This window comes from Somniosus microcephalus, chromosome 3 (genome assembly GCF_052327205.1).
Source record: "Somniosus microcephalus isolate GS21.2 chromosome 3, FLI_Smic_1.0, whole genome shotgun sequence".
In the NCBI taxonomy this organism is placed as follows: Eukaryota; Metazoa; Chordata; class Chondrichthyes; order Squaliformes; family Somniosidae; genus Somniosus; species Somniosus microcephalus.
The window spans coordinates 988578-1003958 of record NC_140989.1 but is presented as its reverse complement, the minus strand read 5'-3'; the positions used below and the strand labels follow the sequence as shown (position 1 = coordinate 1003958).

At 48.7% G+C, this 15381-nt stretch overlaps 1 protein-coding gene across 1 annotated transcript in view; it reads left to right on the top strand.

Annotated features, from left to right (window-relative positions):
- Positions 1-15381, top strand: part of LOC147120780 (immunoglobulin superfamily member 3-like) — a 435081-nt gene that overhangs the window by 392733 nt on the left and 26967 nt on the right. The window contains exon 6 of the mRNA XM_085978499.1: positions 6179-6516. Within this exon, the coding sequence (XP_085834625.1) occupies positions 6179-6516 (338 nt within the window). The remainder of the gene's footprint in view (positions 1-6178; positions 6517-15381) is intronic.

The window sequence follows — 15381 nt, the reverse complement described above, 5'->3', positions numbered from 1 at the left end:
CCATCGAGCCTGCACCGACACATATCCCACCCTATCCCTGTAACCCCATGTATTTAATCCCCTAACACTAAGGGTCAATTTATCATAGCCAAATCAACCTAACCTGCACACCTTTGGACTGTGGGAGGAAACCGGAGCACCCGGAGGAAACCCACGCAGACACAGGGAGAATGTGCAAACTCCACACAGACAGTCACCCGAGGCCAGATTTGAACCCGGGTCCCTGGCGCTGTGAGGCAACAGTGCTAACCACTATGCCACCGTGCCCCCCTGCCTGAAAGGGTGGTAGAGGCAGGAACCCTCACAACATTCAAGAAGCATTTAGATGAGCACTTGAAACGCCATAGCATACAAGGCTAAGGACCAAGTGCTGGAAAATGGGATTAGAATAGACAGGGCTTGATGGCTGGTGCGGACGTGATGGGACAAAGGGCCTCTTTCTGTGCTGTATAACTCTATGACTCTATCTATGACTCTAAGCGGGGTTTCATGTTGGGGGAGCCTGTGGTTGGCAATGTGGGTTGGAGTGGACGGGTGAGGTAGGGTGTGGTTGGGGTTTGAGTTGTGAGGCAATGTTGAAGGCCCAGTGCTGGAGGGGTGATGTTGGGAGTCCAGGTTTGAGGGGCAGAGTGGGGGTGTGGGCTTGGGTTCCAGGTTGGGGGGTTGGGGTTGTGGTCCAGGGTTGGGGTGTTTGGGGTTGGGGTCCAGGGTTGGGGAGTTGGGGTTGGGGTCCAGAGTTGGGGAGTTGGGGTTGGGGTCCAGGTTTGGGGGGTTGGGGGTTTGGTGTTGGGGGCTGGAGTTGTGTTCCTGGCACAAATGCGCAGGATCTAGGGCTGTGTCAAAGGACACCACAGCTGTCAGCTGGCCAGCGGATGAGGTTTCATACTAGTTGCAGATTTCGAGGGCCCAGGCTACCAAAGAAGGCTTATGGGCATCTACCAGTACAAGTTAGGATCACTGGGCAGCCTGCCAGAGAGCTTGCACACAATGTCGTGGATCATGGAGGAGTCCAGCTCCAACTCGAGGCACTGCACAGAGTGTAGAGACTATTCTGTCCAACATGGACCGAGTCGTCAGCTCTACCATGATGGAGCCTCTGCTCGCAGCTTAGATGGCAGTACAAGCTCAGACTGCTGCCATCTTGGCCTTAGGGGCCAGTGTTGACGGGGACCTCCAGAGCGTCACTTCACTTCAGAACTCTGTTCTCGAGCAGAACGATAGGAGTGCTGAGGCACCATTCCAGGAGGGTGGCCATGGCTCCATGGGAGAGGCACCTGCTGCGATCTCTCAGGATGGCAGCATGTCTGCTCCCCCGCCAGCCACTAGTTCAATGCCCTTGTTGGTGTCACACAGCCATTCGGCTCAAACTGCTCCAGCGCTCGCTGAAATGCTGCGGTCTTCAGCCCGGCCCTCTAAACCCAGAGCCGCTCAAGGCCACCCACACGCAAGGCATGTGTCCTCTGACAGTACATCCTCCGCAGGTAAAAGGTCCTCTGAGGAATCTTCAACCTCTCTGGGCAGTGGCTCGTGTTCTTCATGTGATGGCCCTGGAGGTGAGAAGAAAGGTATAATATTTGGAGATGGTTCTTTGTAATTGTTGATATGCACATGAACCACTTGATCAGATGTTGCTTTGTGGGAGATGAGGGTGTGAAAGATTAAAGTCATCCCTCTGCTCCGACAACCTCTCCATCTCTGATGCTATGGTGCGTGAGATGCCACTGATCTCCAGTGCCCCAACTTTAAACAATTTCCTGCGGCCCACCTCCGGTCCTGGCCCCTGCCCTGGCATTTGCGTACTCTTCATCCTGCAGACCTGTGAGTGGCACCTGATGGATAGAAACATAGAAGATAGGAGCAGGAGTAGGCCATTCGGCCCCTCGAGCCTGCTCCGCCATTCAATGTGATCATGGCTGATCATCCAAATTCAGTACCCGCTCCCTGCTTTCTCCCCATATCCCTTGATCCCTTTAGCCTTAAGAAATATATCCAACTCCTTCTTGAATATATTTAATGTATTGGCCTCTACTGCCTTCTGTGGTAGAGAATTCCACAGGTTCACCACTCTCTGGGTGAAGAAATTTCTCCTAATTTCTGTCCTAAATGGCCTACCCCTTATCCTTAGACTGTGGCCCCTGGTTCTGGATGCAGTGCATACGGTGAAGGTGAGGATCAGGCAGATGCAGAAGGAGTGGGAATGGCATGCCTTTGAGGAACGTGGTCACGGTGCCACCACAGGGTATGTAATGAGAGTGGGTGGAGGTGAATGAGGTCAGTTGAGATGAGATGGGGATTGCAGTTACTGGCAGTGGTGGAGGGAGGAAGCGAGAGGTGAGCATGTGAAGGGAGTGAGGATGAGAGGAGCTGCGTTGAGCCGGTCCGCTTGGTGCTGATGAAAGTGATGTGGGGGTGAGGAGTGATGTGAATGGAGTAGGGTTGATGAGAAGTGAGAGAGGGTGCATTGCAGGATTTGGGTGCAGATAGCCGTCTACTGACCTTCCCTGACCTAGTCAGGTCATTGAACCGTTTACGGCTCTGAATCCACGAGCTCCTGGTCACACTCCTGCTGCTGACTTCTTCTGCCTCTACCCACACCTTCTGAGCTGTGGGAGCAGGTTTCTCTCTCCTGCTAGTGTGACAGAGCATGTTCCTCCTGGCCCTTACAGCACCCAGGAGAACATCGAGGGAAGTATCTGTGAAATGGGGGGCGTAGGGCCAACCTTCCCTCATTTCGCAGCCTCTCACGGTTCCTCTTCCTCATTCCTCTATGTAGAAAGCTCCGAGCCTCTTCCTCCGTTTACGTGCTGTGCTGGGCCTTGAAATAGGCGCCGGGAAATTGGGTCACGCGGGTCGGCATCACATCCGCTGACGCACAGAGAGGACACCGAGCTTGGAAAGAAAGACAGACTTGCATTTATATAGCACCTTTCACAACCACCAAATGTCACAAAGTGCTTTACTGGCAACAACGTACCATTGAAGAGTAGTCACTGTTGTAATGTGGGAAATGCAGCAGCTAATTTGCGCACAGCAAGCTCCCACAAACAGCAATGTGATAATGACCAGATAATGGCCTAGAAATTTGGTGGCGCCTCGTTTGGGGCGCCAGTCTCGCCTGGGCACCGGAAGTTCTGCCCCGGAAGGAGCCACGAGCGCCAGCCGAATATTCAGTTTGAGCGCCCCAAACGGAAGCGGGGCGCTGCTCGAGGCGCCCCGCATCCCTCTTGGGGCGCTGCAACTGAAAATCGCAGCGCAATGTGCCGCAGCGCCACATGCTGCGGCACGGTGCGCTGCGGTACTGCAGGCCTGCCTCCCCTTCTTAAAGGGGAGGGGCCTGCTGCAGCGCGATCAGCGCTCCCGAGTGCCGGCAAAAGAGCCCGGCACCGAGGAGAAGTGCCGGGCTCTTGGGACACAGCCGGCACTACCCGGGCGGGGGGGGGGGGGGGCGCTCAGGTGGCTGGGGACGGCAGCGCGGAGAGGTGCTGGCAGGCAAAAACAACAAAAATGGCCGCCTCGCACCTCTCCTGTAATTTGCTCCTCTACCGCTGCAGGTGGGCCCCCCTGAACAGGTCGCAAATTGCGACCGGCGTTACAGCGGGGGGCGCTACCAGATATCGCAATTGGGGTGGTAGCGGGGTGCTGCGCACACCGATGATGTCATCGGTGGTGGCGCAGCGCTACAGGTTAACGACGTCATTAGCGCCCCGCTAAATATAGCGGGAGGCATGGCTGGTGGCGCAGCCCACCGAATTTCTAGGCCAATATGTTTTAGTTTTGTTGGTTGAGGGAGTAATATTGGCCAGGACACCGGGGATAATTCCCCTGCTCTTCTACAAAATATTGCCGTGAGATCTTTTACATTTACCCGGGAGAGCAGACGAGGTTTAACGTCTCATCCAAAAGACGGCACCTCCGACAGTGCAGCATTCCCTCAGCACTGGAATGGACTGTCAGCCTAGCTTTATGTGCTCAAGTCCCTGGAGTGGGACTTAAACCCAGAACCTTTGCCAGGCTTCCTGGTCTCACGACGTTGCGGGACCTTCACCCGTGACTGCCCCGTACGCTCCGTTCCCGTCTCCATGTTAATATCGGGGCCTGTGATTCAGGACATGACAGAATCTGAAACAATTAAATCACACTTTATTGAAAGTCCTTTCAGATACAATCAATCAGAACTCCATAACCACAGCACACACTAGATCTAGCAATAGAAAAGAACAGGAGGTGAACCAATCAAACCACTCAAAATACTCTTTCGCCACATGTTCCCCTTAGCCCTCTGGTTACACACAGATAAACAACACAATTTAAAATATAATTAACATAAAAATGCAAGAAATAATTTAAACTCCCAATAGAATTGCCCAGCTCCTGACTGAAATGCTTCGTGATGTTTTTCTGTCTTGGGCTTAACATCTAGGGTTTAACTCTGTGGTCCACCTCTAACTGGAGGAAGCTGCTCTGCTCCTGGCCGAGCTTGCCCTGTTCCTCGCTCGGAGACCTGTTGCTGCTCACCCAGCACCAGCTCACCTTTGCTCCCTTCAGGCCTGCCTCCGACCCATTGTCTCATCCCCTCAACCCTTCCCTGCTTGTGTCAGCCGTGGCTCAGATCAAATCCCTCTCCAGAGACTTGAGCACAAAAAGCTAGGCTGACACTGTTGCTCAGTACAGTGCAATGTGAAAGAGCTAAGCTCAGGATATGGTTCAAACAACTAGGCTACAATTGGTGATGATAATAAACAATATCCATTCGTAAACGTACAGGAGATTTTATAATAGCTTCCGTTTCAAGTTATTGGCCCAGTAATTCCGTTCCAAACGCGTGAGTACGGTCGGGGTACTCACGCGTCTGGCCGGAGGGAATGCCGGTTTTCAGCATGCACAGCGCATGCGGGGAAAACCGGCATTTCCTGTCCTCTGAATGAAGGGGTTCAGAGGCACAGCGCGTGCGACTGCACAGGCAGCGTGTGCGCAGTGAACTTCGTCGATTTCATTCATGGATTCAGTGAGGTTAAGTCCTTACAACTTACACATGAAAAAAGCATGTGTAAAGTTGCTCCAGAGGCTGCGGAGGAAGATATATTTTATCGTGGAGCTTCTGAAAGGCAATATTTTTCTTTGGGAAAGGGAGGAAAGTTATTTTAAGAAATGCTGAGGTAAGTTTTAAAGTTTAATTATTTTTTTAAACGGGTTTTCAGTACTGTAGGTAGAAGGAGCAATTGTGGCTGTGTGAATTGAATTTGCTGTGTTTATTAAATGTGAAAATGACTGTTCTAAAATGAGTAATGTAACATTTCCAATATTTTTAAGAAAGAAACTTTTCATCAATAATATATTCTTTTAAGTAATTATGTCCGTATGTCTGTATATATTCCTTTCCGTATATGTATGTATAATATATTCCTTTACTTATGTGTATGAATGTATGTATTTAATTATGACTTTCAGAGAAAGTAACTTATTGGAAAATCATAATTAAATACATACATTCATACACATAAGTAAAGGAATATATACATATACGTAAAGGAATATATACGGACATACATACATAATTACTTAAAAGAATATATTACTGATGAAAAGTTTCTTTCTTAAAAATGTTGGAAATGTTACATTACTCATTTTAGAACAGTCATTTTCACATTTAATAAACACAGCAAATTCAATTCACACAGCCACAATTGCTCCTTCTACCTACAGTACTGAAAACTCGTTTAAAAAAAATAAAAATAAACTTTAAAACTTACCTCATCATTTCTTAAAATAACTTTCCTCCCTTTCCCAAACAAAAATATTGCCTTTCAGAAGCTCCACGATAAAATATATCTTCCTCCGCAGCCTCTGGAGCAACGTTACACATGCTTTTTTCATGTGTAAGTTGTAAGGACTTAACCTCACTGAATCCATGAATGAAATCGACGAAGTTCACTGCGCACACGCTGCCTGTGCACTGCACACGCGTTCTCCCTCTGAACCCCTTCGTTCAGAGGACAGGAATTGCCGGTTTTCCCCGCATGCGCTGTGCATGCTGAAAACCGGCATTTCCTCCGGCCAGACGCGTGAGTACCCCGACCGTACTCACGCGCTTGGAACGGAATTACTGGGCCATTGTGTTTTGTGGCTCCTGATCTGTTCTGAGCTTCAGTTATTTACTATTCATAGGTCTAAAGACAAGTGCGGTTCTTATCCAGTCTCCAGGAGTTGTGAAGGTTTGCGAGGGTCAAACGGTGCAGTTTCGGTGTGCCTTGGAGAGCAGCAATGTGGATGACCGTGTGGACAAATATGATGTATATTGGTACCTCTCACCAGATAGGAATCACATATTAAGTCTTTCTATAGATGGCAGTGTTTACCGGTCACCCGGCCTCTCTGAGCGGTTTCAGCTTTCCAGAGATGTTGCCAGTAACAGCTACACTCTGACCATCAGAGACCTGGAGCGCAGTGACTCCGCTGTTTATATCTGTGGCATTTGGGGAACAGTCTATGGAAATGGAACCCGGCTGAATGTAGCCAGTAAGTACTTTCTACATTATATTGACTTTATACCTAATAAAGTTACTGTACCAGCATCTTGTTTAAATGTAATACAAACTGTTCCTTTTACAGTAACAACACTGAGTTTTAACTACAGAATGGAGGATGAAACCTGGTCCCAACTCAATTTGTTGTTAATTGAACAAATGAGTATGTGCACATGGTGGGACAACATCTCTCTCAGAATTCAATGGTGAAATACATGTAGATGGTAAAGTGTGGCTTAGTAGGAATATCAGAGAGCCTGTAAACCAGGACATTGACCGGGATATTCAGGCCTCGATATTAAGCCCCTGCCACCCCCCACCCCCCACGATGTGTGGAAGATGATCGGAGGGGTGGGTGTTAAAGAGTTAAATACGAGGAACGTGTCCCCAACATGCCCAGGTCCTCCTGGTAGCGCCCTCTCTCCCCACCCTGCCTGATCGCAGCCTCTCTCTATCTCTCTCTCTTTCCCCCTCCCAATTTCTGGGCACCGTCCCCAAGTGCCCCCGGCTGCAGCCTCCTGCCGCTGCTACTGGCTCCCGTCAACCGACCAGGCTGCCCATGTGTCCGGCTGCTGGGTGGGAAACGGAATTAAAACATATAATGGGGTCTTGCCGTTAATTCAGCAGCAGCTCCGCCTTCCGCTGTTGTCGAGTTCTCCAGCCACGTCCAGCCTCCTTCTCATGATTTTTTTTATTTGTTTATAGGAGTCGCTGGCAAGGCCAGCATTTTCTTTACCCATTTCTAATTGTCCTGGAGAGTCAACCACATTGCTGTGGGTCTGGAGTCACATATAGGCTAGATAGTACAAACCAGGGAAGACAGCAGATTTCCTTCCCTAAAGGCCATCAGGGAAGTAGATGGATTTATTATGACAGTTTCATGGTTACCATTACTGATACTAGCTTTATAATTCCAGATTTATTTAATTAACTGGCCCAGCTGCCGTGGTGGGATTTGAATTCATGTCTCCAGATCATTAGTCCAGGCCTGGGATTACTAGTCCAGTAACATCACCACTGAGCTACCGTACCCCATGTTCCTCAAATGCCATCACTAAACCAGATTATCTGATCTTATCTCCTTGCTGTTTGTGGAGTGCATTGGGATGGCCAAAGGTTCTGGAAGGTGCTATATAATCTTTTATATATTGGGTAGGGGTGGCACTGACGGGGAAATATTTATTGCCCATCCTTAGTTGCCGGTTGCATTGAGCCAACAATGTAGTGTGGGACTGGAGTCCCGCGAAGGTCAGAACAATTCGCGGTGGCACGTCCATCCCTGAAGGACATTATTGAACCAGTTGGGTTTTTCTGACAATCCAGCAGCTTTCATGGTCCTGTGTCTAGTGCCAGCCACAAATTACCCAGATTTAACAAATTTACTTTCCCAATTTCCGAAGCTGAGATTTGAGCTCTGATTTTGTGGCACCACAACTATTGGACGACCATAATCTATGCAAGTTTACTTTATTAAAATGACTAAAGTTTACAAAATGTACAGCAATAATAAAGCAGCGGGCAAAGTGTCAATAACAGAAGACAGAGGATCAGCAGAACAACAGCTTGTGTTTCTCCAGAGCTCCGGGAGGAAGATCTCTGGGCTCTGGAATAAGGGGGAAAGGGATATGATTAATATTAAGGATAGACGGAGGGTTGAAATGGAGGAGCGAGTGTCACAGGTGCTTTGGGGAAGAATTTCACTTTGTGTGATGGAGCAAAACCAGTGACAGCGAATCAGCAGCACCTTTTACAAATCCTGAATTTGACTTCAATGGAAATAACAATCAGGAGGTTTGTAAATGTGCTGCCGATTCGCTGTCGCCCGTTTTACACGATCGCACAATGTCCAGATCAACCCCTTTGAGTCTCCACTGAATTTATACTGAAGTGATTTCCAAAATCAGGTAGTGGTGATGGCCCTCCTTAGTGAATCCGACACCCAGCCAACCCAGGGTCAACTCAGTTTCCCGCTGCAGAGACAAGAGACATCTCTTGGTCTGAAGAAGTTAAAGTGAGGACTGGAATTAGGTTGAGCCGAGGTCCAGGTCAGTGTGCTCTGAGGTCGGGCTGATCTGTCTCACACAGGTTTCATGCAGTTTCGGAGGCCACCTGAAAATAATGGCCCTGAATTCCGATCAGAGGCTTCCTGCGTGTGGATGCTTCCGATGGGAAAAAATCTAGGCCCTGACCTGCTGGCTCCATAGGTCCCGAGAATTCCCATCCTGGGCCTCGGCTCTACGAAATGTGAGGGCCATGGGGAACCAATCAAAGAAGGGAAACCCCTTCACACTTTGGACAGGTCTCTCCGAATGGAACAGTTAAAAGTAGGAATGGGGATCACTTCAAAAACAGTTAAACATTAAATAAATAAAATAAAAACCACCTATTTAAAATTAGTTAAAATTACATTAAATTAAATATTTTCAACAAAATATAAATATTTTGAAAAATATAATTGAAGTTTTTTACAGGCTTAAAAAAAAAATATGTTTTATGGTATTTTTAAATTATAAATAAGTGAAAACATTTTTTTTAAACTCTTATGTTGGTAAAAGCAGGCCTTCCGTCTGCCTTATGTCTAGTTTTCCAGGCGTTAGATTTTTTAAGGTTTTCAGTGGGCGGAGGTTGTGCACAAAGCGGAACTCCCTGCCCGCGGAGGCCCATCTCCCGGGCAGGCGGATGATCTGTCAGGAGGATTCTGGACAGATCGTAAGTGACGGTTTTCAGTGCTTGCGCTTCACATGCCTGAAACCGGCACTTGCGATGCCTCTATGGGTGCATAAACACGTCGTACACACGCCTGGGAGTCAGAAAATCCGGCCCAATGTTTTTACAGAGCATTACAACCCTCCCTAACAAGGTGTGGAGATGCCGGTGTTGGACTGGGGTGGACAAATGTAAGAAGTCACACAACACCAGGTTATAGTCCAACAGTTTTATTTGAAATCACAAGATTTCGGAGTGCTGCTCCTTCGTCAGGTGAAGTGGAGAGATGCCTCTTTGATCCAGCCTTTGGTCACCTGTCCTAATATCTCCTTATGTGTTTCGGGGTCTGTGATAAAAATAATAACTTCCGGGAAGTTATGTCATCACTTCCTGTGAACTGTGAACTGTGAACTATGAACTGTGTACATACCTCACTTCCTGTCATATGTCACTTCCTGTTGGACTGGTATAAATACTGGTCTGTTCAGTATTGTAAGAGGCTTCTACCAGAGGCATGGTAAAGACCTCTCTTGTATATAGTGTGTTTATAAGTTACTTAAAGCTTACTTTAAAGTTACTTGATGGTAAGCCTCCTTTTTCTTACATCAATTTAAGTAACTTAGTATTTACACTCACAAATACTAGACCTTCGGACAAACTCGGAATTAAGGATCCAGGGAACCACCCATCATGGAGAAAATCCTTAGACCTATTCGTCTGGACTTGGACCCGAATGCACCAGCAGCTGGCAGGGTATGGAAGCATTGGTACCGTACTTTTGAGAATTTTCTGGATGAATGTGAAGCGGATGCTCCTGCTAGATTGAAGATACTTATCAATTATGTGACCCCAAAAGTGTTTGAATATGTTGATGAATGGGATAATTACGATGAGGTGATTCGGGCACTTAAGAAACTGTATGCCAAGACCCCAAATGAGGTCTATGCTAGACATCTACTGGCCACAGCCCAACAAGGGCCAGGGGAATCAATTGACGAATTCCTGCAAGAACTTCGCAGGCTCAGCGTAGATTGTAACTTTCAGGCAGCCTCAGCTGAGCTGTACCGCCAAGAAATGATTCGTGATGCTTTCATCTGCGGGATTGCCTCTCCATTTATACGCCAGCGTCTACTAGAAAGTAAAACACTTGAGCTACAAAAAGCTTTTGACCTAGCTTGTTCACTGGATTTGGCAAAGAGAAATGCAGACCTCTATCAGCTGCCCAGATCTCGATCTGCTGCTGTAGCTGCAACCAGACAATTCAAGCGGTCTCAGGTGAACCCTATCATGGGGGAATCTAATTCTGATAATTCTGATGAAGAAGAGGAGGACGACCCCACTTTAGCAGCCTCTTGGCAATCTAGGAAGGAATGCTTCTTTTGTGGAGATGCTTTTCACCCTAGGAAAACCTGCCCTGCTCGCAATGCAATCTGCAGTTATTGCGGGAAAAAAGGACACTTTGCTAAAGTTTGCCTATCAAGGGCCTCTACGAGGGCCAATCCAGCTAAGGCCTACCGAACTGCCCCAATTAGGGCCTATCAAGATGCTCCAGCTAGGACCTATCAAGCTTCCTCTCGAGCTCTCTCCCGAAGAAGCACACCGAGAGTTTTAGCCACTCTCTGTGCAACGACACCAATTACAGCTGCTTGCCCACAGAACCTGTCTCATGCAGCCACAAAAATTTCAATTAAAGGGCATACCTTAGATGCCTTAATTGACTCAGGAAGTACTGATAGTTTCATTAAGGAACAGATTGTTGCGAAATTGAAACTACATGTCTTCCCATCAGACCAGGCAATTGCGATGGCCCAGTCATCACTTAATACCAGAATCTCCGGCTTTTGTGTTGTTGATATGACACTTCATGGTCGTATGTATCCCTCCACCCGACTTTCGGTGCTCAAGGACTTATGTAGTGATCTCCTCTTAGGGCTGGACTTCCAAAAACAGCATAAGAAACTCACCATTGAGTTTGGTGGATCCAAACCCGGACTTACTATTTCTAATATACTGTCTAAATTACCATTTTGTGCATTATCAGCAGCTTCACTTGATGAACCCTCATTATTTGCCAGTATTCCGCCTCAATGCCAACCAATAATAACGAAATCGCGGCGCTTTAATCAGGAAGACCAATCTTTTATTGCGGCTGAAATCTCTCGACTTCTAGCAGAGGATATCATTGAACCATGTTTGTCACCCTGGCGGGCTCAAGTCGTCATTGTCAAGAACCCTCTGAAACCTCACAAACAGCGACTATGCATCGATTATTCGCAAACCATCAATCAATATACCGACTTGGACGCCTACCCATTGCCACGCATTGATGATATGGTTAATAAACTGGCCGAATACAAAGTGTTCTCAACTTACGATTTAAAAAGTGTCTATCATCAGTTACCCTTGAAGGTCTCAGATAAGCAGTACACAGCCTTTGAGGCTAATGGATGGCTGTACCAATTTCGTCGCCTCCCATTCGGGGTTACTAATGGAGTGGCTGTCTTTCAACGGGCAATGGATGGCCTGGTTAAGCAGGAAAACCTAAGGGACACTTTTCCCTATCTTGATAACATTACCATTGCAGGTCACGATCAACAGGAACACGACTCCAACCTCCAAAAATTTCGGGATGCCCTCCATCGCCGTAATTTGACCCTGAATGAATCCAAATCTGTTGAGTCGCAACCGACCATCAACATCCTTGGCTACTGCATAGGCAATGGTATCATTAAGCCAGACCCAGAAAGACTTCGCCCGCTCCAAGAGCTCCCGTCACCTAAGAATCCGGCTTCTTTACGTCGGGCTCTCGGTCTGTTTGCATACTACGCTAAATGGATTCCTCATTTTTCGGACAAAATCCAACCCTTGCTGCATGCTAGATCATTTCCACTGGGAACAGCGGCTGTTGCAGCCTTTAACCTTCTCAAAAAACAGTTGGAGAAAGCGGCTCTTCACTCCATTGATGAGAATCTCCCTTTCGTGGTTGAATGTGATGCCTCGGAGGTGGCGATCTCGGCTACTCTGAATCAGGAAGGTCGTCCTGTAGCATTTATGTCCAGGACCTTACAAGGTGCCGAGCTACATTATCCTCCGGTTGAGAAAGAAGCCACAGCCATCATAGAGGCAGTATGGAAGTGGAACCATTTTCTAGCTCGCCAGCACTTTACATTGATCACGGACCAACGATCAGTCGCCTTCAGGCTCGATAATCGAAAACGAACCAAAATTAAGAATAATAAAATACAACTTTGGAGGATGGAACTGGCCTCTTTTGGTTATACCATTCTCTATCGGCCTGGCAAGGAGAATGTGGCCCCGGACACCCTCACACGGGCATTCTGCTCCACTATGTCATCCTCCACTCTCATGGATGTCCACAATGGTTTGTGTCATCCTGGCGTTACGCGCATGCTACATTTCGTACGATCATGGAATCTCCCTTTTTCCACTGGAGATGTAAAGAAAATATGCTCAGAATGCCGGCTTTGTGTGGAATTAAAACCTCAGTTCTTCCGCCCCTCAGATGGTATACTCATACATGCAACCCAACCGATGCAACGACTTAGCATCGATTTTAAGGGCCCAGTGCCCTCTTCAACTCGGAACACATATTTGCTCACCATGATCGACGAATATTCACGTTTTCCGTTTGCCTTCCCCTGCTCCAATATGCTGGCGTCCACAGTAATCTGCTGCCTTGAGCAGGTATTTTCTCTCTGTGGCATGCCGGCTTATATTCACTCAGATCGGGGTCCATCCTTTATGTCGAGGGAACTCAAGGACTACCTCTCAGAACGGGGAATTGCTACAAGCAAAACAACACCATACCATCCCATCGGAAATGGGCAGGTAGAGAGGTATAACGGTATCATCTGGAATTCCGTACGTCTCGCTTTAAGATCTCGGGGCCTACCAGACCAGCAATGGGAAACAGTGCTTCTGGATGCATTGCACTCTATACGGTCCCTGCTTTCTACAGCCACAAATACTACACCTCATGAGCGGTTCTTTGGATTCCAGCGTCGCTCATCTCATGGGACATCACTCCCGTCATGGCTAACTACTCCTGGACCTGTATTACTCCGAAGATACGTTCGGACGTCTAAAAATGACCCTCTTGTAGACGAGGTCGAACTAACCGATGCCAACCCCACCTATGTAAACATACGATATTCCGACGGCCGAGAATCTACCGTATCATTACGGGATCTGGCTCCCTGCCCACCAGGACCTAGTGGGACATCGGGTGATGGCATTTCACCAGGAAACTCTTGGGACCTATCGGGTACCCCTCTCCAGGATCCTGATCGGACACCAACTAGCTTGGTGCCGGTAGAACCCCGTGCTCAAGGTTGCGACCCTCCCAGTACCGCGCATGAAAGTACTGGTCCACCAAAGACCAGCTCTGCACCTCCCTCTGAACAGAGGCAGTCCGACTTTGAACCTATTGGGGCTCGTACTCGAAGCCATGATCTCCCCGACCCTTCACAGGGCAATCCAGGCCACACGGACTCTGACCAATGGCCAACCGCATGTAAGCGGACCAGCGACCCTCTACGATGGGAATCCAAACGGGTGCGACTCTTCCTTGTTCGGCGGCTGTGGACCAAAAGGTAGACCACAGCCTCCTAAACCTGCAGGAGGGAAGAATGTGATCAAAATAATAACTTCCGGGAAGTTATGTCATCACTACCTGTGAACTGTGAACTGTGAACTATGAACTGTGTACATACCTCACTTCCTGTCATATGTCACTTCCTGTTGGACTGGTATAAATACTGGTCTGTTCAGTATTGTAAGAGGCTTCTACCAGAGGCATGGTAAAGACCTCTCTTGTATATAGTGTGTTTATAAGTTACTTAAAGCTTACTTTAAAGTTACTTGATGGTAAGCCTCCTTTTTCTTACATCAGGGTCAGTTTGTCTGATTTCCGCTCCTGTGAAGCACACAAGGAGATATTAGGACAGGTGACCAAAGGCTGGATCAAAGAGGCATCTCTCCACTTCACCTGACGAACGAGCAGCGCTCCGAAAGCTTGTGATTTCAAATAAAACTGTTGGACTATAACCTGGTGTTGTGTGACTTCTTACATTTGTCCTCCCTAACAAGGTCAGCAGAAGCCTGACAGCCGCCAGCACCTGTACAGCGATCCCAACTTGCGGTGATTCACCGGTCTGTACTCAGAATAACAAATCCAAGATGGCAGGCTCGACAGATGAGTCAGAGTCACGGCTGAGATGGCCACAATGCGCGCAGCATTAAAACCTGTGAGACGCGACGGTGCAACTGAGCACGAATCAACATCATCTCCCACAGTGAGCCGGCAGCTGGGGGAGGTGAGGGGTTGGGGTCTCCCCTGGATGCGGTGGGTTGGGGTAATGGGGGAGGTGAGGGGTTGTGGTCTGGGCAGGATGCGGTGGGTTGGGGTAGTGAAGGATGTGAGGGGTTGTGGTCTGGGCAGGATGCGGTGGGTTGGGGTAGTGAAGGATGTGAGGGGTTGTGGTCTGGGCAGGATGCGGTAGGTTGGGGTAGTGGGTGATGTGAGGGGTTGTTGTCTGGGCAGGATGCGGTGGGTTGGGGTAGTGGGTGATGTGAGGGGTTGTGGTCTGGGCAGGATGCGGTGGGTTGGGGTAGTGAAGGATGTGAGGGGTTGTGGTCTGGGCAGGATGCGGTAGGTTGGGGTAGTGGGTGATGTGAGGGGTTGTGGTCTGGGCAGGATGCGGTGGGTTGGGGTAGTGAAGGATGTGAGGGGTTGTGGTCTGGGCAGGATGCGGTGGGTTGGGGTAGTGAAGGATGTGAGGGGTTGTGGTCTGGGCAGGATGCGGTAGGTTGGGGTAGTGGGTGATGTGAGGGGTTGTTGTCTGGGCAGGATGCGGTGGGTTGGGGTAGTGGGTGATGTGAGGGGTTGTGGTCTGGGCAGGATGCGGTGGGCTGGGGTAGTGGGTGATGTGAGGGGTTGTGGTCTGGGCAGGATGCGGTGGGTTGGGGTAGTGGGTGATGTGAGGGGTTGTGGTCTGGGCAGGATGCGGTAGGTTGGGGTAGTGGGTGATGTGAGGGGTTGTGGTCTGGGCAGGATGCGGTGGGTTGGGGTAGTGGGTGATGTGAGGGGTTGTGGTCTGGGCAGGATGCGGTAGGTTGGGGTAGTGGGTGA